Source organism: Grus americana, chromosome Z, assembly GCF_028858705.1.
Source record: "Grus americana isolate bGruAme1 chromosome Z, bGruAme1.mat, whole genome shotgun sequence".
Lineage (NCBI taxonomy): Eukaryota > Metazoa > Chordata > Aves > Gruiformes > Gruidae > Grus > Grus americana.
The window spans coordinates 86,762,498-86,789,589 of record NC_072891.1 but is presented as its reverse complement, the minus strand read 5'-3'; the positions used below and the strand labels follow the sequence as shown (position 1 = coordinate 86,789,589).

General features: G+C 46.5%; 1 protein-coding gene across 5 annotated transcripts in view; it reads right to left on the bottom strand.

The window, feature by feature from the left end:
- CAST (calpastatin) overlaps positions 1 to 15,219 on the bottom strand; it is a 59,979-nt gene extending 44,760 nt beyond the window's left edge. For 2 of the 5 annotated variants that reach the window (XM_054809855.1, XM_054809857.1), the window contains exons 1-2: positions 15,000 to 15,219; positions 9,879 to 9,944 (exon numbers count right to left, since the gene is read on the bottom strand). In XM_054809855.1, the coding sequence (XP_054665830.1) occupies positions 9,879 to 9,944; positions 15,000 to 15,050 (117 nt within the window). In that variant the 5' untranslated portion in view covers positions 15,051 to 15,219. Of the gene's footprint in view, positions 1 to 9,878; positions 9,946 to 14,738; positions 14,815 to 14,999 lie in introns of those variants that run through there. The other 3 variants (XM_054809856.1, XM_054809860.1, XM_054809861.1) reach the window with 3 other exon arrangements.
- Between the last annotated feature and the right edge of the window lie 11,873 nt (positions 15,220 to 27,092).

Sequence of the window (27,092 nt, the reverse complement as noted above, 5' to 3'; positions counted from 1 at the left end):
ACCATTACATCCCCTTTGAACCTCCCGTTTTTGATCAATGCAATACTGTCATTATCAAGTACCACTAAGTACTGCTGCAAAAACTCAGCAGCTGCTGAAATCACATCTACTGAAGACTGGCAAAATAAGCCGTTAGTAATGAACATAGCAAAAAGCATCAGATTTTTGGAGGCAGCAGATGGGTAAGACCTATTAATTTTCTCTGATAAGTGGAATCTCAAGATTCAGAGCACAACTAAAGCATTCACATTTTAATTATTCTCTACAAGCACGGAAGTCTGCAGGATGACCAGAGATTCAATCAGCAAACTTGTATGCAAAGTCAGAAGCACCAGTTTTCAGGGACAGTAGGTACTGTAACAGACTGGGAGACTCAGAGACCTCTGTCATTAAGGTAATTTCCACCGCCTGTTCTAATTCTGATTTAGCTCCAAAACCAGGAGCACATCTGGCATAAACAAAGCTGCACATTCAACAGTCAACCTCCAGTCAGAGCCTGGGGCAGCAGGCCACCCTCTGTGGCCATTTACATAAGACTAACATCACAAAAATGTGGCCCAATGGTACAGACTGTCACAAAGTGGGATATTTACAACAAGGATTTCATGCTTAATATTGGCCACACTGAAAACAACAACATCCAGTTAAGATTTCACAGTATGTTGCAAAAACCAAGCGTAACAGTGATTTTTCCTGTTACAGGGATGTTAGAGTAGTGTGGCTGCCTCCACCAGCCCCTCCTGCACGGCTGCTGAAGTCGAGTGCTGCCCAGTTCAGACCAGTACTACCCAGTACAGGCCTGCCCAGCCCAGAAAGCCCACCCAGTGCCCGAGGACGCGGGGTCTCTGCACAGCCTGGGGGATGTGGTTGCAAGTTCAACCAGCAGCAAAGCCGAGCACACATCCCAGAGACACAAGGACACCGGCACGGCTGGCCACACTGCTGTCAGCATCGCACACCAGCACCCACAGCCACGTCCCCTCGTCTGGGGCCAGCAGAGGCAGGAGGTCAGTAGTGCAAGCACACACTTGGCACTCTCTGGGCTCATGAGCACAGGCACAGTCGTGGGTTCCCCGAGCACCAGCACAGTCCCTCTGCCTGGACCCTGGCCCTCTTGTTACAGTAAAACCAAAGTGGAGAGGGGCTGGTGCCAAGGGCAGGGAGTGCCAGGCCAAGGGGAATGGCCTGAAGCTGCAGGAGGGGAGATGGAGATGGGATGTGAGGCAGAAATCCTTCCCTGTGAGGGTGCTGAGGCCCTGGCACAGGGTGCCCAGAGAAGCTGTGGCTGCCCCTGGCTCCCTGGCAGGGTTCAAGGCCAGGTTGGATGGGGCTTTGGGCAAGCTGGGCTAGTGGAGGGTGTCCCTGCCCATGGCAGGGGTGGCACTGGGTGGGCTCTGAGTTCCCTGCCCACCCAAACCAGTCTGGGGTTCTGGGATTCTATGTAAAATGTGATATGAATCAGGTTGTTGTGCTGCTGCAAAAGTCCATTGTGTGGCCCTACCCTGCTGGTCTAAGGCCAGACAGGAAATACCTAAATAATGTACCTTTGTCTGATAAGTACGATGTGATTGTCAAAAGGTAGAAGCGTAACTGATATATTGCTAGTTTTACCAGCAAACCTTGAAGAGCCGCTGAGGATTGCCAAAGGAGGTGGAAATTGGGGGAAAGGTAATTCGAACATGGGGAGACCGCGACCACCGACCCATGGACCGCCCACCCTAATCACACCACTGACTTAAAAGAAAATTATGAGGCATGTGCACTAATTTACCCAGGAGGCGAAGGTTTATTAACCAATCATATAATGATAAATAATACATCTGTAGTAGAAACATGAATATGTTAATATTAAGTGTATAAATGACCGTTCATTAGATTTGGGGTACTATCTTGGGACAGACACTCATATCTATGCAAATACGCCGTAAAATACCTCTGGTCTGTGTGTATATTGGCATATTGCACACTGGGTAAACGAACCCCCAGTTTTGGGACAACACTCTGACCCCACCACAGGTCCCCTGCTCACCAGCTGGTCCAGATTGGTGCTTGCTGCAAACACACAGCACTCACACACTCGTCCCAGGGGCACCCCATCCTTGTGGGTACCCCCAAAGCCAGCACAGACCCCTCCATCCACCTGACACCCCTGCCCAGACCTGGGACCTCCTACTCACCCACTGGTCCAGCTTCGTTTGCCAGTGAACACCCATGCACACCCAGCTTGGGGAGGACACCAACACTCGCTCCCCGGCACCAGGCACTGGGCTGGGGGCCCTGCAGATCGCCCCATCAGCTGGCACCGTCCCATCGACCCCCCCAACATCCTGGACCCTAGGGCTTCCAGCCTCACCAGCTGCACAGTCCCGGTTTGGGGCAGTTTCTGGAGAGCCCATCCACTGCTGCACCTAACCAGTTTTGTTTTCTGGTTGTTGCTTTCGTTGACGTTAATTGCTCAGGTTTTATGTCTCTGCCCATCTGTCTCCCTTCCTTTCCATACCCCCAGCTGAGAAGATAAAACACCTGCATGCTCCACACGTCCAACCAGTGCCACTAGCTGGGTTTGTTCTTAACACAGCCTCCTTCATCGTATGTCAGTCAGGTTTATGTCGGTATTTTCTTCTGGTGACTCCTTTAACCAGATTCCCTTACAGGAGCAGACACTCTCCTTTCACACCCTTTAACACCCGTGGCAATGAAGATTCCTAATTCCATTGAGAGAGCAGCAGTCTTCCAGCCCTAGGTGACAATGCTTCTGAAGGCAGGCGACAGGGCTGCAATGCATTACAGACAGTGCACAGAACGGCTTTTATCTCTGATATAGTGCACTAAGGACTCAGTAATATGCATTATCCACAAACGCTTCAACTTTTAAATAAATTACTAAGTTGTTGATGGAACACAAAATTTTAAGTGCTACCTTTCCATTTTCAAAAAGAAAAGGGAAAAAAATCATCAAAAAAGAGCAGACCTCTGAAGAACAGTAAGTATTCAGGATATGCCTTCAATATCACAGCTCTCAATTTCCACCTCAAGCTGAGCTGAAATCAGTCTTTGGTTCAGGACCTTATTCACAACTTACCTCTGGACTACGTCTAACATAACTGCGATGCTCTGAAAATCCACCAATAAAGTACTGTTTTGCAGAAGGAGTCTTTATGACACCTACCAACATACTAAAAAACTTCAGGCATAAGGCTAGCCTTCCGCCTCACTCTGAACTAGAAAAAAACCTAATCGAGTGAAATAAATCCTTGTTCTGAGCATGAACTTATATTACTCAATTAAACAGTATTAAGAAAAAATTGTTAATGCAAACATTGCTCTGTTTCATGGTAAGTGGAACAGCCATAGAGACACAGGTAGGAGAGAGCGAAGAAAAAGCAGCAAATAAATTCTTGTCTGGCCCAGAGAAAGACTATCTGGAGATAAGCTACATGGAAAGTTAAGCCACCACATCAAATCAGTATTCTTTACTGAATAGTGACCACAATAGCCTAAGTAGAGTAATAAATTTTAGTTCTCAGGGTCATCTTTCAACAGTAACTTATTCAGTATCTACCCTTTAATACATTTGTAAAAGCAGAAAAATTGGCCACATCATGCTCCTAGGTTCATCTTTCTTTTACGCTTATTAAAATAATGATGTTATGTGCTTCCCAGCATCCTCCCCACAGTGCTCCCTCCAGGCATCCCAGCTCTGACACCCTTATCAACGAATGCATCAGAGCTGTTCCCATCTTCTCCCCCTCCAAGGAATGGAAGAGTATTCTTTTTCTGTGACAGTCTCAGACACAATCAGCTGAAGAATCACCTTGCAGCTGTACTCACATCTTGCTTCCCAAAATGATAACAACAGAGCTAATGAATTACCAAAGCATAGCTTCTTTACGAAATTAATTAGAAAAATCAAGAGCCTGCAGAGAATTGTGTGTGAAGGAATAAAAACTGTGGCATACAGGTACTTATAATCTACTATTCATTATTAGCAGTGGCTTCAAAACAGAAAGCCAAAACACTGTTTCAGAGTGGAATATTAATTCCCCCATGTTTAATAAAAGGGACATAAAATACATATGTATTTTGATATGTAGATTTTCCAACTGAAGACATGCATTAAGACTGGTGTCAAGAAATACGGATTAAATGTTCATTTTGGACTACAACATTCAAGCCTTCACTATAATATTGCAATGAGAATGCATTTGGTACAGTTGTTTTAAGGAAAAAAAAAATCACATGAGAAAAGAATGTGCAATCTCTTTTCTGGAAATGCTTTTGACAAACATAAGCAGCATTTCAGCTTCCACCTTCCAATCTTTCATTCAAGAATTACCTGAGCAGCAACCACACTCTATTTCCTCCTATGGTGGGAAGAGCCTCACATCATAACAGCTCTGAACAAGTACCAAAATTTAATTGAAATAAGGCTATTTTTCAACTACTTTTTGCATCTTAGCCAAAAAGAACCAAAACAGAACAGGAAGATGGGAAGCAAGCCAGTGCTGTATTCCTCAGAACCCCTCGGCTCCTCCTCCGAGGATGGATCCTGGCCACGCTCCCCTGCGGACACCAGGTGCAGGGGGAAAACAAACAAACAAACAATGCAGTTTAAAATAAATAACTTGGTACCAAAGTAGAAAGAAACCTCACAAATGCTCCAATCAAAGTTACTTCTGCACCTCCACAATTCAGACCAGCAGTGGGCACCCCAATGGATTTTTACCAGTCATGATGCCTTTACTCAGCATTACGCCCTGGGGCTCTCGTAACTCCAGTGGTTTTTCTGGATAAGGAATGCTGCACAGCAAACATCAAGATTAAAAGCTATCACAGAAATCCTGATGTTAGAGCAAAGAATCAATTCTAAAAGGACAGTAACGCTTCAGCGTCAGTTATCACTGTCATCCTTTCACAGTAAAGAATGTATTTCCTGTTAAGTAAAGAATAATGAGCTGAGCAAGCAGCACATATTTTGTCTACACTGCTGTAAAGCATGACTTGAAATGGCAGGATGCGTTAGGGAGGGTCTTGTTTCATACTATATCTGGTAAAACACTCTAAGCTGAGGCTTCAAACTCCCAGAATATATGGCCCTGTCTTCAATGCCATGTTTTTACATTCAGACACCAGCAATGCACAGGCTAGATTTTTAATCTGATACAGACGCTCTCCTTGGTATTTCCCTCTACAACAGCAAACAGAGAATAGAAAAATCTGGTGTTTCCAGATTATGTGCAGTTAGTAACACAAGCATGAAGCCATTTAAAACAGAGTAGGGGGCTTTCAGAGCAGAATCACACACCATGGGAGTGTCTGGTTTGCATTGATCCTACAAATTACACACATGGTTATGTACTAAAGCATGCTGTGCCCCCAGGGGCAGCCCTCTGAAGGGGCGACACTGAACACAGCGTTCAAGAACAGGACAGCAGGACCAGGCCTGTCTTACTGAGTCCAGCCGAAGTTTCACACAGCCCATTTCCCTGTCCCTGGCAGTAGCCGACAGCAGATATAACAGAAAACAAAATCAGTCATGTAGAAATAGTTCAAGTACACGTTGACACACCTTCCAAATACATTCACAAATACGAACAATTTGTGGCCCAGGGACTTCTTAATTTCGGTGTATTTTATAAACTGTCCTGGGTTTCTCTTCAGTGATTTTGTCCCGTCTCCCCTTGAAAGTATATATATTTTAGCATCCAAAAGCTTCTAGAGCGCTAATGCCTCTAAGTGATCTGAAATGGGTGGAAGGGCACACATAAGCTGAAGATGATGTCACGATAAGGGGTAAAGGAAAACCACACCAGCTGTCTCTCACGTGGTAACACTTTACAACCAAAATTCCTAAAAGCCTTGGAACATCAGGAGGGAAGGAGAAGACAAGAAATTTCCTATTTCGTACACTTTGCAATGGCGTGCTGCAAACTTGTTGACTCGGGACCATGATGTCAGAAGACAGTAAGAAAACAGAGGGACAGATATGGGAAAACTGCAGCACATCACCCACTTTTACTGGGTGGCAGGTGCATCCCAGCTGCAAATATATGCAACAGCTTCAAGTGCATGAGCAACCACCAATTCCAACAACCATCATTTCTTTTCTGTTAACATCTATCACACACATCCACAAGGAACGAAAACATTTCATTAAAGCTGATTTAGATTCTCAAGAAGTGTCTGATTCTCCTTAGAAAGTGAATTCAACAAATGTAAGGTTTTGAAAACCAAGACATAAAGAATTAAGGTATATCCCTGTGACTTGAACTTTTGTCCTTGAGCAGTGCCCAATACAACCATAACACAAGCTCAGTGACACCTTCACTGTCAACTACAGAACTGCCTACATCTTCTTTCAATTATGTATTCTAACACAACCGCGGCTTCCAACTCTGTCCCTCCAGCAAATCTTTTGCCTGTTTCTACAAGGCACCATGTACAGATACACAATCAGTTGCTCATCACTAAATCGGCAGAGTATGTGTATCTGAACCTAAAACTGACCATTCCTGTTGCAAGCAGATCCCCCAGTTTGTCTTGACTTGAAGCTTGAGTAGCACTGCTGAAGTGAGACAAACCAGAACGATGGTATCTTTCCTCCACTAACATACAGTAGGTAATGAAGCGGAGGAGATCAATCTTTCCAGGAGCAACATGGCCCTGTGGAGCAGGATACCACAGTCCAATCCCTTCCACAACACCTCTCTCCCGTGCTAGATGCAATGGCACTGAGGATGAGTGCAACCAAAGGGGTTCCAAGTAACTACCATAGGCCTGTGAAGGACCAGGGTTAAAGTAAAATGGGTATATAGCTTTAAGGCCACATATTAGGTTTTGTTTTCGGAAACCGAATAGGCTCTATTTAGTATGCCAGAAGGAAGAGTTGGAACCTTAGTACTGCGGTAGGCTTTATGTTTCTGGCCACTGTGTAGAAGAGGCGAGAGTGGGCCCTTGGGAAGAGGAGCAGGGAAGGACTGTGTTGCATCCTCTACCTTCCAGACAGACAGCCATCAAGCAGAACGGAGGTTGCTGGAACAGCTGCTGAACTCACCTGCTGTCTGCCTCCTCCAGCCACTCAGCAAGCTCTGCCTGCGCGACTTCAGTGTCAGCCACTCCAGCGCAGTAAAACACAACAGATTTCAGAAGCTTCATTTTTAAGTGAGGAGCAGACACAAGACGCAGCTTGGCTGGACTACGGACAGCATGCAGGAAGGGAAGCCGGCTCCATGATTCAGAGGGAAAGGGTCACTGCCTCCAGGGAGTTCCTGGCTTCCCCTCTGAGGACGCGGTTTATCACACAGCTGCGTGCACCAGCCTAGTACCTGGTGATCTGGTTTCTTTCTCTCCTACTGAGCAGCTGGGTGACCTTAAGTAAGGCAATTCCAGCTGTGCTTCAGCACCTCCCTTTCTGCACATTTTATCTACATCACTCAGACAACGCACCTAGTCTCCTTTATACAACGCTTTGAGATTGAAGGATGAAAGTCCTGTATGATAGTTAAGCAGTAAGTCACTGGAAAATTAAAAAGTTAATACTTCCTGAAGAAACAATTTTATGAACTAATGTCTGTTGGTAACATTGTAAAGTGCACATAATCCCTGCTATGATTGTATGTAATTCCAAAATATAGTGTTACTAAATAGATCATCTCCACACTGGTAATTCCTAACTCTTTCAAAGCATTATTGTATTTTATTGTATTATGATGCTAGAAATGGAAAAATCTTATGGAGTCATTTAATCTCCCCAGCACCTCTGTACAAGTGCGTGTCTTACCAAGCAGGTTTCTAAAACCTGCTGTGTTTTATTCAATCTATTTTTACGTCTTCACAAAGGAAAGGCTTAAGAAGCCTATTCTATACCTTAACAGTACTCATTTTGAGCTGTCCTTGATGTCATGGCTAATTAGTATCTCCTACTCAAGCCTGTGTTAGACCTCTCCTACTTTTACTTTCCAAAGCTTTACTCTTGTTCTCTCACTCCTTCAGGACTATATATCCAAAGAATCTGACAGAAGGAGTAATTTATTGTTATTTTTAGTGAAACAAGGAGCATTTCCTTTCATTTTTCCCTTCAATATGAATACAAACTCTTCAAAGACCTTTGTATTTCCTTGTCATTTTTATAAGGCATTACCAAACCTTTTCTAGAAGGGAGGTGAGGAAACTCAATATTCTAGACAAGGTTGTCCACAGTTATCTACAGATAGATTAAAATTCTGCTTAAAAAATTGAAGACTACAGGAGTAACCTCTGACTTTTAAGCAAGAAAGCAACATTGCAGACTCTTGGGAAAACTGTACAAATATTTTGAGTTGCTACTTCAACTGCTTAAAAAATCATAATGTTTTGGAGGTAGATGTGAACCATGGTGGAGCTAATGCCTAAACTAAGGCACTTTTAAGCATTGCAAAGTCAACGGAACAAGTCAAATACACAAAGACATTCACAAGAGGAAACATACACATGGTACTCTAAGGACTCAAAAAGCAGAAGCATCATGACAGTAAACTTAGTAACAGCCTTTTGGTAGCTAGAAACGGATCTCAGCGAGAGGTCAGAAACAGCACCTCCACAACCCAAACTACAGGCTTTGACTCCCACGCTTCCCACAAAGAAGTCAGGACTTCTATATTAAGAACAACAACATGCAGTCAAAGAATTTTGCACTAAGCTAAGAATATATAAAAGAACAATGCTACTTAAGAAAAAACCTAAACTGTCTAGAGAGGAAAGGAGGACTATGTTCCCAGGCTAGACAAGCCTTTCTTGGTATTCAGACAGGAAAGAAGGGTAATTGCTTTAATCATCTGCTTCAGAGGATGGTAATAAAAGCGTTCGCTGGCCTTGATTTGCAGTGCCGTAAACACACCACAGCTTAGACAAAGTTATTTTCCAAACAGCTTCTGCTATGAACAAAGTATCAGGCACACCTCCTTCTGGCTTTGGTCTATCAAGGACTGGCATTTGAAGCCAACAAGAAGACAACTCGTAACAGATGTTTCTAGAAATTCTTCTCTTTCTGAGCCCGCTGTTAGCCTTCCTTGGGGAAGCACCACTCCTGCTCGCAGAGGCTGCTGGGGAACCAGCCATCAGTACTGGCACTCGCGTCCCGCCTGGGACAACACCTTCTCTTTGTGTCACCAGCCTGACGCCAGCAGCACGCGAGGACCTACCTCCGAGGGGATAACAGGGCTTGGTGCTGCTGGGAGAGAGCCGACCCCGCCAAGTGCTCTGCCTAACACTGCCCACACCCCACGCGGCTTCCGACTGTTAACAACAGCCGCTGTGCTGACTGTAAAGTTGCTTGTGTAAACTCAATGTTATAACCCAGCAGGCACTCCTGAACTGTAAATACCGGTTCTGGGGGAGGCAGTATCTTGAAAAGTACACATTTTTTTCTAAAATACAGCACTGACCACATATTTGCAAGTGTGTCAGGAGATGGCCCAGACATGCAACATCTAGGTATGAATTTGGATTTGTATCGTTGGAAGAAAAGCCAGGATGCAGGCAAGGTGGAAGGAGTCACAGCGCACTCACTTCATCCGTACTTCTGGACAGTCAAAAAACCAGAACCATCGGATGTGTCCCAAAGTGTATCTGCACTGCAGAACAGACACATCCACTGAGATCATTCCCACTGATACTAACATAAAGTGCTTGTGAAAGGATGAGCAGAGCAAAGAAATATTTTCAGTAGGCTGCTCAGCAGCACAAGACAAACCAATACATACCTGGAATGAATAATGAGTAACTACGGTCACCAGTTAATTATCTGAAAACTACCATTTTGGTATCAAAAGACAAGAATCTGTACAGGAGGAAATAAATTACCAGTTTTCTTCTTAATATGTTCAAACACATGAATTTACCTCTGCCACTTCTGCGTTCTTCTCTCCAGATTTGGAAGAAGCTCCACTTGCCTTCTTGTCACCATGCTGTAAGTAGAGAAAATAGATGTGTAGCTATTAAGATCTTAAATTATACCTTCTGTGTAGAGAAATTCCCAAATATCTTAGTGCATGTGTGATTCCTTTCACCTACCACAAGTTTTTCTTCTCACTAATGGACAGGATTTCTAACTGACCTGCTGAATAACTTCAAGTGAAATCACAGCTGGGAAGTCATGACTTCCAGAGGACTGAACATAATGTGATTGTTCCTGTGAAAAGTTCTGGAAGATATTAAGCTTATCACCCATTCCTCACCACCGCAGCACTCTCTGATACTTGCTTCGGAAACGCTGTTAGTCCCCGAGGCTTCAGCAGAAACTGAATAGCTCCCAGAGAGACCAACACATGTGCAATCATAAGCGTCTGCTCCAACATCTGAACTTTCCTCAGACACATTAAAATGTTCATTATGCCCAGCCCTCCTTACCTGGAAAAAAGCTGTTATTACGATTTCTAGAATTCTGCTGCTGATATACAAAAAATAAATGCTGTAACAGGTGCACATCAGGAAATACAGTTCTTCCAGGTTTCCTGCATCTTTCATCCCCTCCAAGACTTTAAACCTCTTGCTTTCATCTAACCTTATGTGCAGTCCCATTTGTTCCCCACATGCGACAATGGATAGAAAGATACAGTTTGTTCAGCATGCACACTGGCTTCCAGCGCATGTTTTACTCTCTGCACCTCTGAAAACTGGTGAATACAGTCCTCAAAAAAATCTCCCTCAAAAGCGTATTGTTTAATGCTTAGAATAAATAAAAAGTAAAAAGCAAGAAGGTTTACCGTGAATATAAAAGGCAACATAATATAGCTATTACCTAATATCTCAGCTAGTGTAAGTTCCCACAGCAACAGAGACATCTGGGAATAAGGATTTATTATGCCTGGTTTGTTTTGTTAAGTAAAGAGAGGAGATTATTTTATACCCATTTATTCCCTTCTGCTAAGAGGACTGAGCAGCAGGAGGTAAAGTTTGCTAACCCACTAAGGTAACGAGTTCCTGCAGGTTTTTCTTTACATGGCTATAGGGAGAAAGCAATGATCCATGTATCACTGTTCTGTCTTCAACTGGAATGTGTTCAAGCACATCAGCAGACAGGGTGGGAAAATACTATAGCTGAATGAACAAATAAAACTAAAAGTAAAAAAAAAAAAGCAGGTGTCTAATCTGTATCCATTATGGTGGTACATGACCAAAATTTCAAAAATTGTTTTAGACAAACTCTAATAATTCAAGTTTTTAAAATGGGTTTGGGCATGAGTAAGATACTTGACAAGTTTTAAAATTGACAATGCTATTCTCATATTCCAGTTGTGCCACTTTAGAGGAAAAACAGGCCCTGTAGGATATCTTTTCAGGAAACTGATGAACTGATTCACTGCCCCATAATAGCACTTCCAGTATAGACACAATTAACCCAGTCATCTGTGCTTTTTACTGCCACAATGAAAGCACACCACATACATTCCAATAAAATCAATATCAGTGAGGGTGCTCTGGTGACAAAATGCTAACTCCAGAGCCAGCACTGCTATAAGGCTCAGGAGCTACAGCTCCTGCCCAGCAAAACTCTGTCAGGGCTCTCTCTCTAAACATAACACTCTAAAAGCCAAGTGCTACCCTGAATCCAGCTAATTCAGCCAGTAAAGCAAGCACATCTTTCTGTGCATTGCATGCATTTTATTGGTTTTATTAATTTACTGAGTCAAATTTGGACATAGCTTTAAAAAAAAGCAACTCCAATTAAAGCCCAGGTATTTTTTTTTTCTTTTATTAAACCAAGTCACAGAACACAGGAGCCTTCTTTAGTTCTTACTGAGTGTGCCAGACTTTTACCAGGGCCAAATACGGTGTTACCCTTCCTCCCTAAGTCCATCTCCTCGTCTTCACACCAAGGAAACCCGCACCAGACAGGACACGTCACCGACAGGACACCCAGTCCCAGGAGTACGAAGAGAGGGATATGTTGTGTCCCAGCAGGTGGATGAAGCTCGGGGTGGCCCTCGCGGGTGTCAAGGCTTCTCGTTTGCCTGCCTCAGCACACACCGCTCCTGTTTTCCCACCCCCAGCGGTCTGTGCTGCCTGCAGACGGCAGGACGAGGGGCTGGCAGGATTCCTGCAACCACCTTTCATGCAGAATAATCAACTCCACGTCCCTGAAGGACCCCAGGGTGGCTTCGCTGGCCAGAGGACAAGGAATGGACCAGGACAAGGACCACAACTTGGCCACTCCTAAACTCAAGTTAGAGAGAGATTAAATACATGCCATCTTCCCTCCAGAAGGCAACGTCCAACGGCGCCTGTAATAGTGGGACTTTGACTTAAAATATTATTTTTACTGTTAGGAATGAAGCATGTATAGCCCAACCAAAGTAATTTTTCCAGTAAGCTGGTGCCACGCACTGTGTACAGATTACGTGCTGATACTCTCTGGCCTCAGGTAGTAAAACAGCCTATGAAAGTATTATCTCACTTGAAAGTCCGCCATCCTGAGGAGGTAGGGAAAGCACAGCTTACTAATATACCTTCTGCGAAGGCCATGCTGGTTCCCTGAACAGCTGATGCTTAAGATATGAGAAGGGACCCTGTTGCAAAAAAGCCCTTCAACAGCTTTTTTCTGCTCTGTATTTCCAAGCTTTGAACCTCTAGTAAAAAAAAATACATATATTTTTATATAAATAAAATAAAGCCAATAAATTAATCTGCTTAGCAAGAGACTAAGCTCAGGTTTTATGGGAGAGTTGAAGTTACATTTCTAGTTTAACTAATGAGCTAACAACAATTCCTTATAGCTGTTGTTGGCCCAAAGTATTTTCCAACTTTACCAACTAAAAATAAAACACGCAAACCCACCCATAATCACATCTTCACAAAACACACAAAAAAGTATCATAAACAAGGAAGTTCATCCCAAGATCTCCATCACGTTCTAGAGTGCACAAAAATGTCACGACACAACTGTTTTATAGACACACCTTTAATGTGTGATTCAGAGAGCATTCATAAAGCAGAAAGTAACTGGCCTAGGTGAAAAGCTTAGAGCAACACACTAATAACTGAATGCGCAACTGCATTCTCAGCCCGCGCCTGCAAAAATCAGACCTCGACTAAAGGTCATGCTTCAAGACATTCCTTCTAAACCTCGGGAGCCCCATCAGTGTTAACGAGCCTTTGGTTCAAAGCCATTGCACAGCATCTCAGAGGACTGCAGTGACGACACACTCGGTAACTGGGTGAGAAGGGAAGTCACTGGGTGAGAAGGGAATCACCCTTGCAAGATTCTCAGCTGAAGTCAACCAACTTTGCGTTACAGATATTAAAGGAGACTATCATTTTATGCAGATAGGAATCTGGCCTTCCTTTTCAGTTGAAACTGGGAAGAAGATGGAGATTTTTGATGCTGCTCAGAAAGCTGCCAGATGCAAAGAGGTATCAGGGGAACTACAATCCAGCAATGTAAGGAATGGACAGGTGAAAACTAGATTCTTTGTACGGCCATCCCATTCTGCTTTAAATACACCGGCCAGTAAAAACCTTGGTAGAAGCAACCAGTGAATCTCTTCTGCATCTGCTCCTCTCTCCCACCTTTTCTGCTTTCTACTCATCATCCTTTAGACCAGAAGGTCTTCCAGGCAGAAGCCGCCCTGTGCGACACACGTGCGTGGGACAAGAGAGGACTCCAGTCTGACCCGGGGGCCCCCAGGTCCCATGCTGCTGCCAACAACTGTAACGATGGGTTTCCAACGGAGCTTCCTTACCTGATCACAGGTAGTCACGTTGTCTTAATATCTTTTCTTATGCTGGATTCAGTGACCCAGGGCTACCGAGGCCTTTAACATTCATGTCAGCACTTAATACAGCAATGCCCAAACCATCCTCCTTGTGACTTGGTCACCTCCACCACACTGCATCACTGACGTGACTTGAAAACATTACTAAACACAGATCCAGGCTACGTAGAGCAATTTAAAAGTACAGTTATAAATTCAACAGATTTCATCTACCTGATTGTAAGTGATGTTTTCCCTGAAAGCCAACTTACATGATGCACGCTTTCTGACAAACTTTAACAGAATGAAAACTTTTTTTCACTACTCCATAGAGACGCCAACTGTTTCCTGATATGACTAATAAATTATAGAGAAGACTTTTTAAAGCAATCGCAGGTTCGTCACAGTAATGAGTAGCAACCTAAGTCTAGCCAAACCGCAGGGAGCCATCAGAACGCCATGGTTTCCTTAGGGAGTATTTGGCAAGCGACGACTATTCCTGGCAACTCCACCACCTACCTGCAGCGAGGAACACGCTTCTGAAAAAAGGCACACTGAGGAGTTTTTTCCAAAACAGAAACAATCCCATGCAAATTCTGCCTTATGTCGCAAATTGCCGTGTTTTGACTGAGCGCTACAGTTTCATCAGCTAGCGAGCCTGCATTATTCAGAAGACTACGAAAACAGCCAACAGCCCGAAAAAGCCCAGTTTTTAGTGTCGCTTGTAAAAGAGCACGGCGGGGTTACGGCAATACTTCCAGAGAACACCAAGTTCTCATCTGACCCGCAATACACTACGCAAGCCTTTAAAAAAAAGCGCCGATTTGCCTCCGGTCACCACAAAATCCTTTCCTTATCCCTTCTTAAGCCTTAACGCCAGAGAGGGGAGGGAGCCCTCCGCACCCCTGCCCCGCCCGCCCCCCGCCCCCCCGGGCTCCCCCGGGCTCTCCCGGCCCCGTCGAGGCTCGTTCCCCGGCCCGGTCCCCACGGCGGCAGCCCCCTATTTACCACGGTGTACCACCACCGCGCGAAGGCCATGGCGCTGCCCGCTGCTCCTCACCGCCCGGCCTAGCACGGCCCGGGCCGCGCCCCGGCATCCGCCTCCGCCCCAGGGCGGCACCCGCCGCGACAGCGGCCTCCCACCGCCGGGCACCACGGCAGGGCGGCGCCCGCGGACCCGCCGAGCCCCTGGGGCGGCCGGGGCAGCGCCCCGCCACCGCCCCGCACACGCACCCCGCCGCCGGGCCCCGCGCCCCCGTCCCACCTTACCGCGGCCGGCGCGGCGGGGGGAGGCTGCCCCCCTGTCCCGGGCTGCGACATGGCGGCGGGGCTCCCTGCCGCCGGCCCCCGGCGCTGCTGCGGGCCCTGGGGAGGCCGAGGAAGCGGGAGGGGCGGGGGGGGGGGGGGGGTGTGTCCGGCGAAGCGGGGGTCGGCGGGCGGAGGCGCGCAGCGGTCCCAGCACCACAGCCGTCCCGCTCGGCGGTCGGTCCCTCCCCTTCCTGCCGGGGCCGGGCCGGGCCGGGCCGGGGGGGGGGGGCCCGCGGGGGGAAGCGGTCTGCAGCCGGCCGTCGTGATTCGGGCCCGGGCTGAGGCTGCTGGGCGGGTACCGGGCGGGAGGCGGCGGCCCCCAGCACCCCTCGCCCTGCGAGCGCCGGTGGCAGGAGGACGGTCACTCGAAGCAAGAGTAGCGTTTCTTTAAAAAAGGGGGTTTGGGGGGGGAAAAACCGCACACTTTCCTTTTCCTCATGAGAGTCGGTCCGTCAACCTTTGCCCATGGAAAAGCGTTGGGTTTGGACACCCGCAGCTGGCGGCTGCTGTCAAGGTGGCTCCCGCCCGGGTCCTGCCCCATCACCACTTCCCCGAGCTGGCGGCAGGTGCCTGCGGCTGCCCCGGCACACAGCTCCTCACCAACGCTGGCCTTGGCCATCGCTGCGGCCCGAAATGGCGCGAGTGGCAATGGACGCCCTCCCGCCGCGGGAATGCCCTCAGCCTTGAAGTTCTCTGAGGCCACCTCGGTAAAGAAATGAAGCAGAGCTGAGTGGTGCGGCAAATGTTCTTGAAGCATTCTGTCAAGAACGATGTGATTAATAACATGAAGTCAACCCCCAGTGGAAGGGGTTCAAAATGCAATAGTTGCCTAATTGTGTGTAGGTCCACATGCGGTCATACACAAAGGTTGTGTGCAGGAATGGGCACCGTTCACCAGCTTTGTCTTGCCCAGCTCTTTGTAAAAGAGAAATAGGCGTTTGGGGTGCTAGGGGGTCCCAGGTTTAGGCTGGCTGGGTGGAACAGCCGTTGGATGAGCTGCATTGCTCCGAAGAGGCAGCGGCAGCAGCGGTTCCTGGACACGGGCACATGCGAGGAGTCCACGTCTATCAGGGTGAAGCAAAAGTGTCCGAGTCTTCAGGGAATGCTCGCCACCTAAGCAGCTGCTCCCTGCTTCCTCCGGGAAGAGGCAGCAGGACTATGTCACTCAGTGGGAAGTCTGTAAACCCAATTAGTGCTCATGCCTCGTCCTGTCACACGGGGAGAAGGAGACGAGTGGGTGAGCGTGAGCCCCTCCAGGCCTTGGGGAATGGCTTTTACCTCCGGAGAGGAAGGGCGGTTCAGATGCGTCGTTTGCCTAAAGCCCTGCTCTTCCTTTCTAGTTAGCTCCATGCAGATTTATGGCTGGCCTTTGAAGTGTTTCAGCCTGTGACTTGTCTGGGCTTTGCATTCCACTCAATGGGTGACCTGCATAAAATTTTAAGTCATTGGCCTTTACCCGAGCTCTCCATTGCATCCGGCCATGGAAGTGCAAAGCAGTTACACGGGCCCAGCTTACGAGGCTGTGCATTTCAGCAAGGTGCTCCGGAGGAGATGAAGGCGAGGGACGTGCTTTGTGCACGGCTTTTGCACAAGGCTCCTGCGTGCTGTTTTATCTGGGGTCACTCTGACAGGTCTAACAGATTGTACTGCATTCCTCGGCTGCGGCAGCGGACCCTCCCTGCTGACACGGTGCTCCATGAGGCCTTCAGGGTGCTTCACCCCTCTCATTGCTACCTGCCTGATGACAAGCTACTGGAGCGGACAGTAATTGATATTGTGGAGTTGCACAGTAACGAGGCAGTAATACATGAAATCCTCGGTGAAGTTGGTCTGTATCATGCTGGGTGTTGAGGGTTCTGCTGATCCAGAAGCACACCAATTCTGAGCTCTCCTAGTTAGGTATATAGCTGAGATCTGAACGCTGCGTAGCTGCAAGAAGGAGCAGAGCTGCCCCGGGCGCTTGCTCCAGTTCCCGCAGCTGCTGCCTGCGTCTGCAGTGTTTTGGGAACCGACAGCTCCAGCCTTGCAAGGAAATCTTGCTTTGGGGCAAAGGGGTCGGCACTGTTGTTTCCATTAGAAGGCTCCTCCAGTTTGCCGCTGCTTTAAGAAACCATTGTTTATTGGCAATTTCTGCATAAATTTATTCATCAGTAGTTTAGATTACTTTTATATGTAAAAGATGTAGACAGCACGCATTTAGCAGGGGATTGAAAAGCAGATCCTTGTTCCTCTAACAGAAGTGATCTGTGCTGACGGGTGCGTGAGTCAGCCTTTGAACTACTGCAGGCCGAAATACCACTGCAACAGTTTGCTCATTTGGGTAAAGATTTGGGTATTTGAGTGGAGGAGTTGCTAGTAATTATCCAAATCAGTCTGACACTTACTATCTTTAATCAGGAAAAAATAGTTTTTTCTTGCAGCTTTCAGTAGCGTACAGGTGTGTAATTTCAAAGTCGCATTTGTGTTTTCTGTTGCATTTTTCTACCTGTTCCTTGACAGCATCTGCAAGTGAACAAACGTGCTAAAGCCTGCTCAGGTTTTGTGTGGCTTTGGCAGTGGGGCTCTGCACAGCGCTGATCAGAAACAGATGCAGGAGACGATGGATAGTCCAGACACACCGTTTGCTCAATGTATATTGGCTGGAGCAGCAGCAGGTGGCCAGGTCGGGAACACAGGTTCCTTACTGCGGTAACGCGTGGTGTAAGCAAGTATTTAAAAACATTTTGTATGCTTTTAATAGTCATTTAGAGATATGTTTCATGGATATATTTACATTTACATTTAATTCAAGGTACTGGGAGTCTAAAATTGGAATCCAGAATCACAGACTCATCTTTCCCTACCACACTCTGTCTCCAAAGGGCACCACTTGATTTCAAATGCCTCTGAATAAAAAGGTGCTCAAAATTCTGGCAGGAGCGGATGAAATTTTTGCCAAGCATACATATTTTATTAGTATAACTTGCATAATAGTACTACTGCAAGCTTGTGAGTCACTCACCAAATTTACAAAATAAAGTACAAAATCTCTTGTGTGATTGGATTTTCATCTAGGATAGTTTAAAAAAAGCCTAAAAGTAAGTATAAAAAACAGTCAAAAAAGTTGTTTGTTTAATCTCTTTCCTCCTCTTTTTCTGGTTTACCAAGAAACTTGTCACAAGTTTTTGTTCTGTTCTCTTCCTCCCAAAACCATCAGGATTTGCTTTTTTTTAATCTGATGCATGCAGTCCCACCCTGTTTTAACACACCAACAGTAACAAAGATGGACAAGTACATGCCATTTCTTCTTCTACTGCTTTTGTTCACAAAGTGTTCAGTAAATGGAAATGGGAATTTTCGGTTATGGAAATCCTGTTTGTTTGTAAGAGAAAATAGTTTGATAGTATCCTTGTTCTGTAAAGCAATAATTCAGATCCTTGCTCTTGAGAAGAAAGGTTTCTTTCTGTATATATCAACACCCATATTTTTGTACATGTCACAAACATGTTCTCTTTTATCATATATACGTTACGTCCTCTGCTTGTTTTAGTGTGGTTTGAAGATTTCCTGCTGGACTCCATCCCACTGCCGAATGGAAATTTCCTTTCCACAGACAGAAATCCCAAGCTTTGACACCAAACAAGAGAAAATTAGAGTTGATTCTATAGTCTTCCGTGGAGTTTTGTTATTTTGTAAACCCCTTAATACTGAGCTGGACTTTAATTAAACAAAATTAACTTGGAAATTAACTTTGAATAATTACTGGACCTGAATTTGGGTGATTTGTAAAAGAGTTTTTATGTATCCATATGTTCTATTTCATTACACTGAAGTAGAGCGAAGCCCAAAGCTTCAGCAGAATGTGTCACATACAACCGTCAGCAAAAAACCCCATATGTTATAACCTTCATCGTGCAGGGCTTTGTCCCCCACCATGTGTTTGGTCCTCTCCTTTCTGCACAGCCAGTTCCTCCTGGGGAAGCCAAGCAGCGCCGTCAGCTTTGGGAGTCAGCAGAGGTTCCAGGCAGCTCAGGTGAGACCACCGTATCCCCGGAAAAGCTCTAGCTGCTGATTCGGAAACAGTTTAGACGTGTGCTTCCAACCACTGACTTGTTTCAATATAAAAGCGGCTTTTAGCAAATCACTGGCATTTCTCTGGCCTGGATACAGATACAGACAGCACAGCATGAGGAGCTGGGCGTCACCGCGATGAATGTCAAACATTGCAGCTATGTAGGAGTGGTAACCTGCAGCTCTTCTCTGCCTGCTGCTCTTATCTACAAAGAACTTTCCTGGGATGAGGTATATTATCTCAAGTGTAAACTAAATTATGAAATTGCAGCAAAATGTGTATCCTAGACAGTCCTGATTCTTATAAATCTGATATATAAAGGTTTATACATAGGAAAATGACAATACCATTTCTCTTGGATTCTCAAACTGTAGGCTTAGCTGAGTCTTGAAGTAGAAACTGCATATAAGGAAAACTTTGGAGACCTCTGTGTGAGGTTAGACAAAAAAAATCTATGTGTTTAGAAGTAAACTTTAAGATCTTTGTACACTGGAAAGTCTCAAAATCAATAGAAAATCATGCCAATAAAATAGAATCAATACCTTTTAAGCACAGTTTACATTTTCAACATGCAGAATTTTGTAAAATGATTTTATTTGTATTAGTGCTCTATCTTGCAAATCATAAAACCCACTGAGGAGATTAAAACTTTCATGTACTTGGACATTTTCTCACTTAATCTCCATCTGCCACAGAAACAATGATTTTCTTGAGAGTAATAGCATTCCCTCCAGTGCCACGCCGCACTTATCCCTAATCATCAAGGTGCGTGGTGGTGCCCTCAGGGCAGTACTCTCCTTCAGATTAAATTAATCCTGAGATTCTTGGTATTAATAGAGACTTCACAGAGGAAGAGTTATGAAGAATAGCTGTGGTTTTCTAAAATGCACCCTGTAAAACAAGCTAAAAATTGTTTGTATTGGTTTACAAAGATGCAGTAATTCATTTATGTGGGTGACTTTCGAGGAGACATCCCAGGGTAACGAAGAAAAGGTTTTACGTGACACCACATCTCTTCTTCTATTTCATTTTATGTGTTCTTTTTCTCACTGTCTTACCCATGCACAGATACACACGCAATTAGGGCTGAATAAGCACAAGACAGATCAAAGTATAGTTGACGGCTAATCCAAAAAGCAAAAATAAAACCAACACTCCACTACTTTATATATGTTAAGTACATGCATACATACATACATACACGTATGTCTGTCTCAAAACTATTTTGTACAAGTATATGATGTAACGCACCATATCGCTAACCAGCATTCCCGCGATTCCCAGGTAAAATAAAAGAGTAATGACTAAAGACTAAAAAATAAAGCAAAACAGCACTGAAAGCTATAATTAATTTACACTGAACTTACACAACAAAATATTAAGGTTAAGACAGAATTTTGATAGAAACCTTGGAGAATCTCTAGGGCCAGGAAAGGGAGAAACCCAGCTCCTCCACCTGCCTCTGCTCAGCCTTCCTAAGGGGTAGCCACCGCATAAGCCTTTGGTTGGGTACCACTTGTAGCTACTAGTGACACAAGCAGCACGCGGTGGCCGTGACTCTTTTAATTCCACAAAAGACAGTCATTTTTGTGGCTGTTCCTTGGGGCCCTATGGGAGCACGCTGCTGGGAGAGTACTGGACACTACCGCTTGTTAGACAACACAAAACGCTCTTTTGCCAACCCTGCTAAGTATCTTTTTTGCTTCCCACAGGTGTTTTTAAAACTACTCCCTGATGCTGTGTTGGCTGGGCAATGATGATGCTTCTCATATACTTTCAGCAGCTGACTGCGAGATGAGACATCGGTAATTACAAGAGTACTTCCATAGTATTTCCCTTTGCATTTGTGACAGGTTATGGAAAAACCTCTGGCAAACCAGAAATTCCTGTTGAGAGAGAAGGAAATTGTAGCGCTGGGCTGTGGCAGCTCTCGTCAGTTGTTGCACACCCGCCGTTCCTGCAGGGCTGCAGCCCCGGGGGTTGGTCTGCGTTTCTGGGGGAGGCTGTTGCCTTTGCTGCTGCTGAACCCGGGCTCAGGAGGACTGAGGGATGTCTGGGGCACACAGCGTGCTTGTAGAGGGTAAAGGCGTTCACCCTGAGTTTTGTTTATGCACAATACGTTTCTGATCCGATTATCGAGATTAAAAACAGGGCTATATCAACAATGAAGAAAATTTTTTATATAGCTTGTCCTCTCCGGTATGCTGACCGTGAGAAACCTAATTGTGGTTTTCATCCAAGCATGTACTCGCATGTAATGGCATAATTATTTGTGCAAAATGCATTTGTATGCAGACATGCACATTTGTGCATTCATATATACACTTTAAATACACAGACACACAAATAAGTTATTAATTACACTCCGGAGTTAGAAAAAAACATTGTCAAACACTTTGCCAATCACAGTTGCATGGCATGCCTGGAAACGGCGCTAAGAGCAGACAATCCTGTTCCCGAGGAGAGCCTTGCATTGCTGAGCGATTGCAGATTGGCTTGATCAGGGTGGGTGGATGTTGTGCATTTAACAGCCTTGTTAGCGTCTGGTTTGTCCTGTGCTTAACTTGATTAACTAGTGCCTCATCCAAAAGTAAGACTAACGTGTTAAAAGCTGCATTAATATTAATAACCACATCTTCAAAAAATAGCTCTGCTTACAGCGTGACATCCCTGAATCCATTATTGCCATCACATCCCTGCTCAGATGTTTTCTCACTTGCGTGGCTCAAGCTCTTCTTCGTCACTGGGACTGCATGCTCTCTGCAGAACTGATCCTCACAGGTCCCTTCTTAGGTGAATTCTATAATTTGTGCCTTCTAAGAAGCACAACTTCCAGTCAAAACAGCAGAAAGGAAGTGAAAGTACAGGCTGGTACAGAAATGTTTTATGGAAAATTGCAACACTGCTTCACAGGAAATTCTTTCCTGTTTCAGAAGTGTGAGGAAATAAGAAACTGGGATTGATCTGAAGGGAGACATGGGTAAGATGGAAAATATTTTATATGCCGTTTCAAAGGCAGTAAACATTTTTCATAAATTAAAAAAGAAAGCAAATTGAACTAACGTTGAGCGGAACCAGACATAAGCAAGCACCTGGAAAGAGGACCAGAGCACTCAGTGCAGCTTGGCTTGACATTACTTCAAAGCAAGTAAAAAAACCCACCTCACCTTTTTCCTTGTTTCATTGTGCACTGAATGGATCACTCCCAGCTCGGTAACTATTTTGTAGCTGCACAATATCACAGTAGTATAAACCATTGATTGTCCTGAGCAGCCCAGCAGCGGTGACAGGGCGAGAGGTGCATCGCTCAGGGTTATCCCTGCTTGCGGCGGCTCACCCTTCCTGCTCACCTCCTCTGAAAACAGACGCGGCGTTAATGGAGCCAAAGTGTGGATAACTTCCTCTCGGCACGCACCGCTCTCTCTGGGGAGTGTTTTCCCTTTCTATTTTAAGCTGTGCGTTAGTTTCTTGTTTGTTCTGAGATGCGCGGTGGGGTAGCCCTGCATTGGGTAGCATTGCAACAAGACCTGTTTCCACGCGTGTTCAGGACCAGGCATCGGCGCAGGAGTGCGGAGGGCTTGGTTTGCATCAAACCGCTTGGTAGAGCAGCCCAGCACGATTTCAATCCAGCCAGTGTGTGCAAACCGTTACAAAAGCTAAGAGACTCCTCAGTGTGCCACAAAACCCCGGATCCGTCATTTCTGCCGAGGCAGGCTGATGGAGCAGGAGATGCGACGCTCCGGGCTGTGACCGCCGGCACGCTGCGTGCGGGTGTGCGGGTGCCCTTTGCCGTGCGGCGCAGGCTGCCCGAGCCTCCCGGGGCTGGGCGACAGAAACTCCGTTTGCAAATACACAGCGACTGTACAAACGTGGGTGGACGGCACGTGTACGGGGGCTGCGATATGAGATACGCAGGAACTTACATTTCAGGCTCATCAGTGCTAGCACATCTTGGGCACGAAGAGCCCCAAATGTTGCAAAACTCAAAGTATTTCAGGTCACCGTGAGGCAGCAGAGCAGTAACACCAGAGGGGAAGTTCTCTGCATGAGGCAATGCGTTTGCGTGGTGTGGAGCGACTTGCAGCAACGCTGCCCAGGACAGCTGCACCGTGCCCAGGCTTGTGCTGCCAAAACTGGACCCGGCTCATGGCGGCGGTGTGCTCTGCCCCCTCCCCAGCCCCCTCCCCGGCACCAGAAGCCCTCCCCTGCCCCCTTCCCAAACCCCGAGGTGCCCAGGCTGCCTCCCCATTCCTGGGACATGGGGCAGAGAAGCCCCTTGGCGGGGGAGCGGGGTGGATCGCACGCGTGCCCCGGTGCCTGCTGCTCCCCTCATACCTCTGCTGTGAATCACCGATGACAAATCTGTCCTGCTCTGCTCTCGTGAGGCCCCAGGCCAGCGGCACAGCAGATTAGGGGTGGAGTAATAAGCTAAAGAATTAATGTGTAATTATTAAATGTGGCAAAAATAATGGCTTCGAGTGAGAAAATGAGTGCTCCTTGCTGTGCGACCCTGAAAACTGAGATGAGATTTTTGCAAACAGCGTATGAGCACGAGCGGCCACCTCCTACACCAGGCACTGGGGAAATGAAAATCCTGCTCTACTGCTCAGAATTTGGCGTAACCAGAGGAAATGTGGTTGCTTGTGCTTGCCAGGGAGCTGCTTCAAACCTCACTCCAAATAATGCCTTCCCACCGCCCCAAGTGAGTTTTAGATCAAGTCCAAAAAACATTATTTCTGCAACATTAAACTATGGAAACAGTAGTTTACATGAGCCAGGTCCAGATATCTGCATGTGTGAAAATCCCCTTTCCCCCTTGCAGGGGAAAAATTGGGAAAGAGTGTATAAATCAGGGCACCAAAGTCCATTATCCTTTTAAACAAGGCTCCAGAAAGCTCTGCAAGCACCACATACTGCTGTCAGAAGATACTGGATCCTTTTTAATAGACCAATTACACCCAAACCCGCTGTCAGTAGGTTGCTAGTGTGCTGGTATTTGTGGTGAGCAAACAGTTAAGTGCCAGCGTGCCTGTATCTGTGCCGTGATGCCCGCAGACATTTCCTCCACATCCTCTGCCTCTGCTGCCAAAGCACATGGTCTGCATCGAAAGGCAGGGACATGCTTCACATGCCAAAGAGACATAATCCCCCGTCCCTGGGGAACCAGCGCACTCGAGGGGAGGGGGAATAAATAGAGCCCACAAAGCTGGAAATGCAAATGGTACTCCCAAAGCACCGGAGGGCTTGGAGAAATCATGACAGTGGTCTGAGACGGGGAGCAGTGTCCCCTTTGCTCAGCCAAGCCCTGCTCTCTCCGGGCGATGGCACGTCTCCGGGGAGAAGTTTGTGCCCTGTTTCCAGGGTTTGCTGTAGTCAGTGTGTGGCTGCCAGCTGATTTTCCTCCCTCTGACCGCGATCCTGCCGTTCTCCACTCCTCTCTGTGCTCTGGTGTGTTTACTGGCGGCAGGGTTGCAGACCAGATCTTGAAGAGATGCACAAAGCATGACTCACCCGTGGCACGGAGCAGACTGTTGCCGTGCTGAGTTGTTCAACCCGAACCTTCCTCTCCCTACCCTGACTCTGCAGATGAGCTGGGTCCCTCTGCACAGACCTGCTGACGTGACTGTGCTTGTACTCCTTGTTCATCTTGTTCGTCTTCCCAGACGTCTTGTGCAGAAAGGTTCACAAGAGCCGTTCTGGGTCGGCTCTGGGTTTCTGAGCATAGAGCAACAGCGTCTTTGGGGTGAGCTGGACTCTGCTGCGCTTGGGGAGGGATCTCCCACCCATCAGTGGGACCATGCTGCCTCGCATCCCCATCTCCCTGCCACGTGCCCCAGGGCTCTGTAAAGCACCCCAAAAGCCATCAGCTACACCACAGGCCCAGGAAATCCCCACCTGAGGTACCCTCGACTTCCAGGGTTGCAGCTGTCTGTTAAGACCCTTCTAGACTTTGCCAAAGAAACTTCACCACAGTGCTTTTCACCTCTTTTTGGACTGTTGGGTGCTTACAAATGTCCTACCGGCAGTGCAGGTTCTTTCAAGGTGACGCATACCAAGTTTGCTTCTCCTCAGCCTTGAGTCCTTCAGAAGTGGCCCATGAAGTACCCTGGTTCCAACCCCTCCCACCGGGAATCAAAACGGTGTCAACTAAACGTCGTTTATTTATTTGGTTAAACAATGTTATTAAACACTTTTTTCTGGTACTGTGATGACATCTGGGAGTTTCAAGCACCGCCACGTACTGAGAAACATTCAGAGGTGTGGCAGAAGGACAGACCCCGAGGAGTTTAAGCTGTAAGACCTGGACAGCCCTTTCTGTTGCTTAAAATGGCTCCGAACATCAGCTGCATGGTGGCACCACGCTGTCCCTGTCCCATGGTACGTGTGGCCCCATCTCGCCTCTGCTCCCCTTCAGGATGCCCGGTCGGACACGGGCTTTGATTCTTGCTGCTTCTTCTCGGGGGAACTCCCTTTGCCCCGCGGGCCGTGACTCATTTCCTCCTACGGTTCGTCCCGTCCTGCGTGCTGCCAGAGCTGCAGCAGCAAAACTTGTTAAAAAACGCGTGAAGCTATCCCGTTGTCACAAATCTTGCCTTTGTTTCCACAGTAGACAGAGACCCTTGTCTGTAGACACCTCAGTGAGGCTTTATAGGCAGCCTGATAAGTGGGGAAAACCTGAAAGCTGGAGAAAAAAAATCCGGTTACCTGCATATCGTGCCATTTTATAGTCCTGTTGTGCAAACATGCAGAGAGGCGCTGGCAATATCAACTCAAAAAGTAAAGCAGCCTCACACTCAGTCTCAAAATGTTGGTATAAATTACCATGTGAGGCGGTGGGGTGAAGGCAGACGTCTCCGGGCCGGCAGTGCCACCCGACGGGTCCTTGCGCTTCCCCGGGGCAAGCTGGCAGGGGGATCGGGTGCACAAGACCCCCCAAACAGGTGTAGTACAGCAGAAATTCAGTGTTTGTATTTTTCTAGATATGTGATCCTTTCTTTGCCAAAGAAACTGATCGTTTCTGGGATTGAAAACAAGAAAATTTTAGTTATCCTCCTGCCTTTCTTAGATTGATTTTCACCTGTCACTCAGATACAGTTTGTGTCCTTGCTTATATCAATTTTGGGACAGAAGGTGGATAAAACTGAGAGGTAGGAATCATAAAATTATGCAATCTCCATTAGCGTAACTAAACCCTGGGATCTGGCTTCCTACCAGTATAGGGGAAAATAAGGATTTTTAGAGTGGATTTTTTTTCAATTCTGCATCCATTTGAATAAGCCCACTGGTGAAGTGCCAATGATTTTTTGTGCCTCTGTGAAAAGTTATTAGACCCTGCCACATCCGAAGAGATGCTCGTGGATGCTGCGGCTGGAAGGAGGGACTGCTGTCATGTTGGGCCTGGTGCACGATGCAGCAGGCTTGTGGGAGGGTACAGAAGTGGCAGTCGGGCTGCAAAGTCAGTGTCCGGTCGTGTGACGTTTGGAAACTACCGCTCCTATGGATTTGCAGTGCTTACAGCCAAGAAACAGCACAGTGCTGATGACTCTTATCAGATGCATCCTGTTTTTTCAGTCTTCGACTGAGTTTTAACAGATAAGACCTGGCACTGTAGCGGTGACGGTGCACTGCTGTAAATAACAACACTGAATAAGTGAACAAACTGAATAAAATCCGACCCAAATTTGAGGAGTGGTTCTCAAGGTTGAAAACTCCTTGGAGGGGATGTCTGCGCTAGCTTTTTTATCTGCAGGGTTGCAGGTTCAAGACTGATTGCAATTACAATCTGATGCACAGGGAGAGACAGTTCTTTCAATATACATGAGGACATAGCTGAAAAGCCAGCAGTGCAGAGCCTGCTGTTTGGTTTGGGTTTTTTTAATGCATTTACTACTAATTATAAACAGGAGCTGAACTGGCAGAAGAGAGATTAGGTCATGTTGGCAGAGTCTGTTGGTTCATTCCTTGTTTTCTCTTGAAACACTGAAATGTGTGCTGATGAGGTC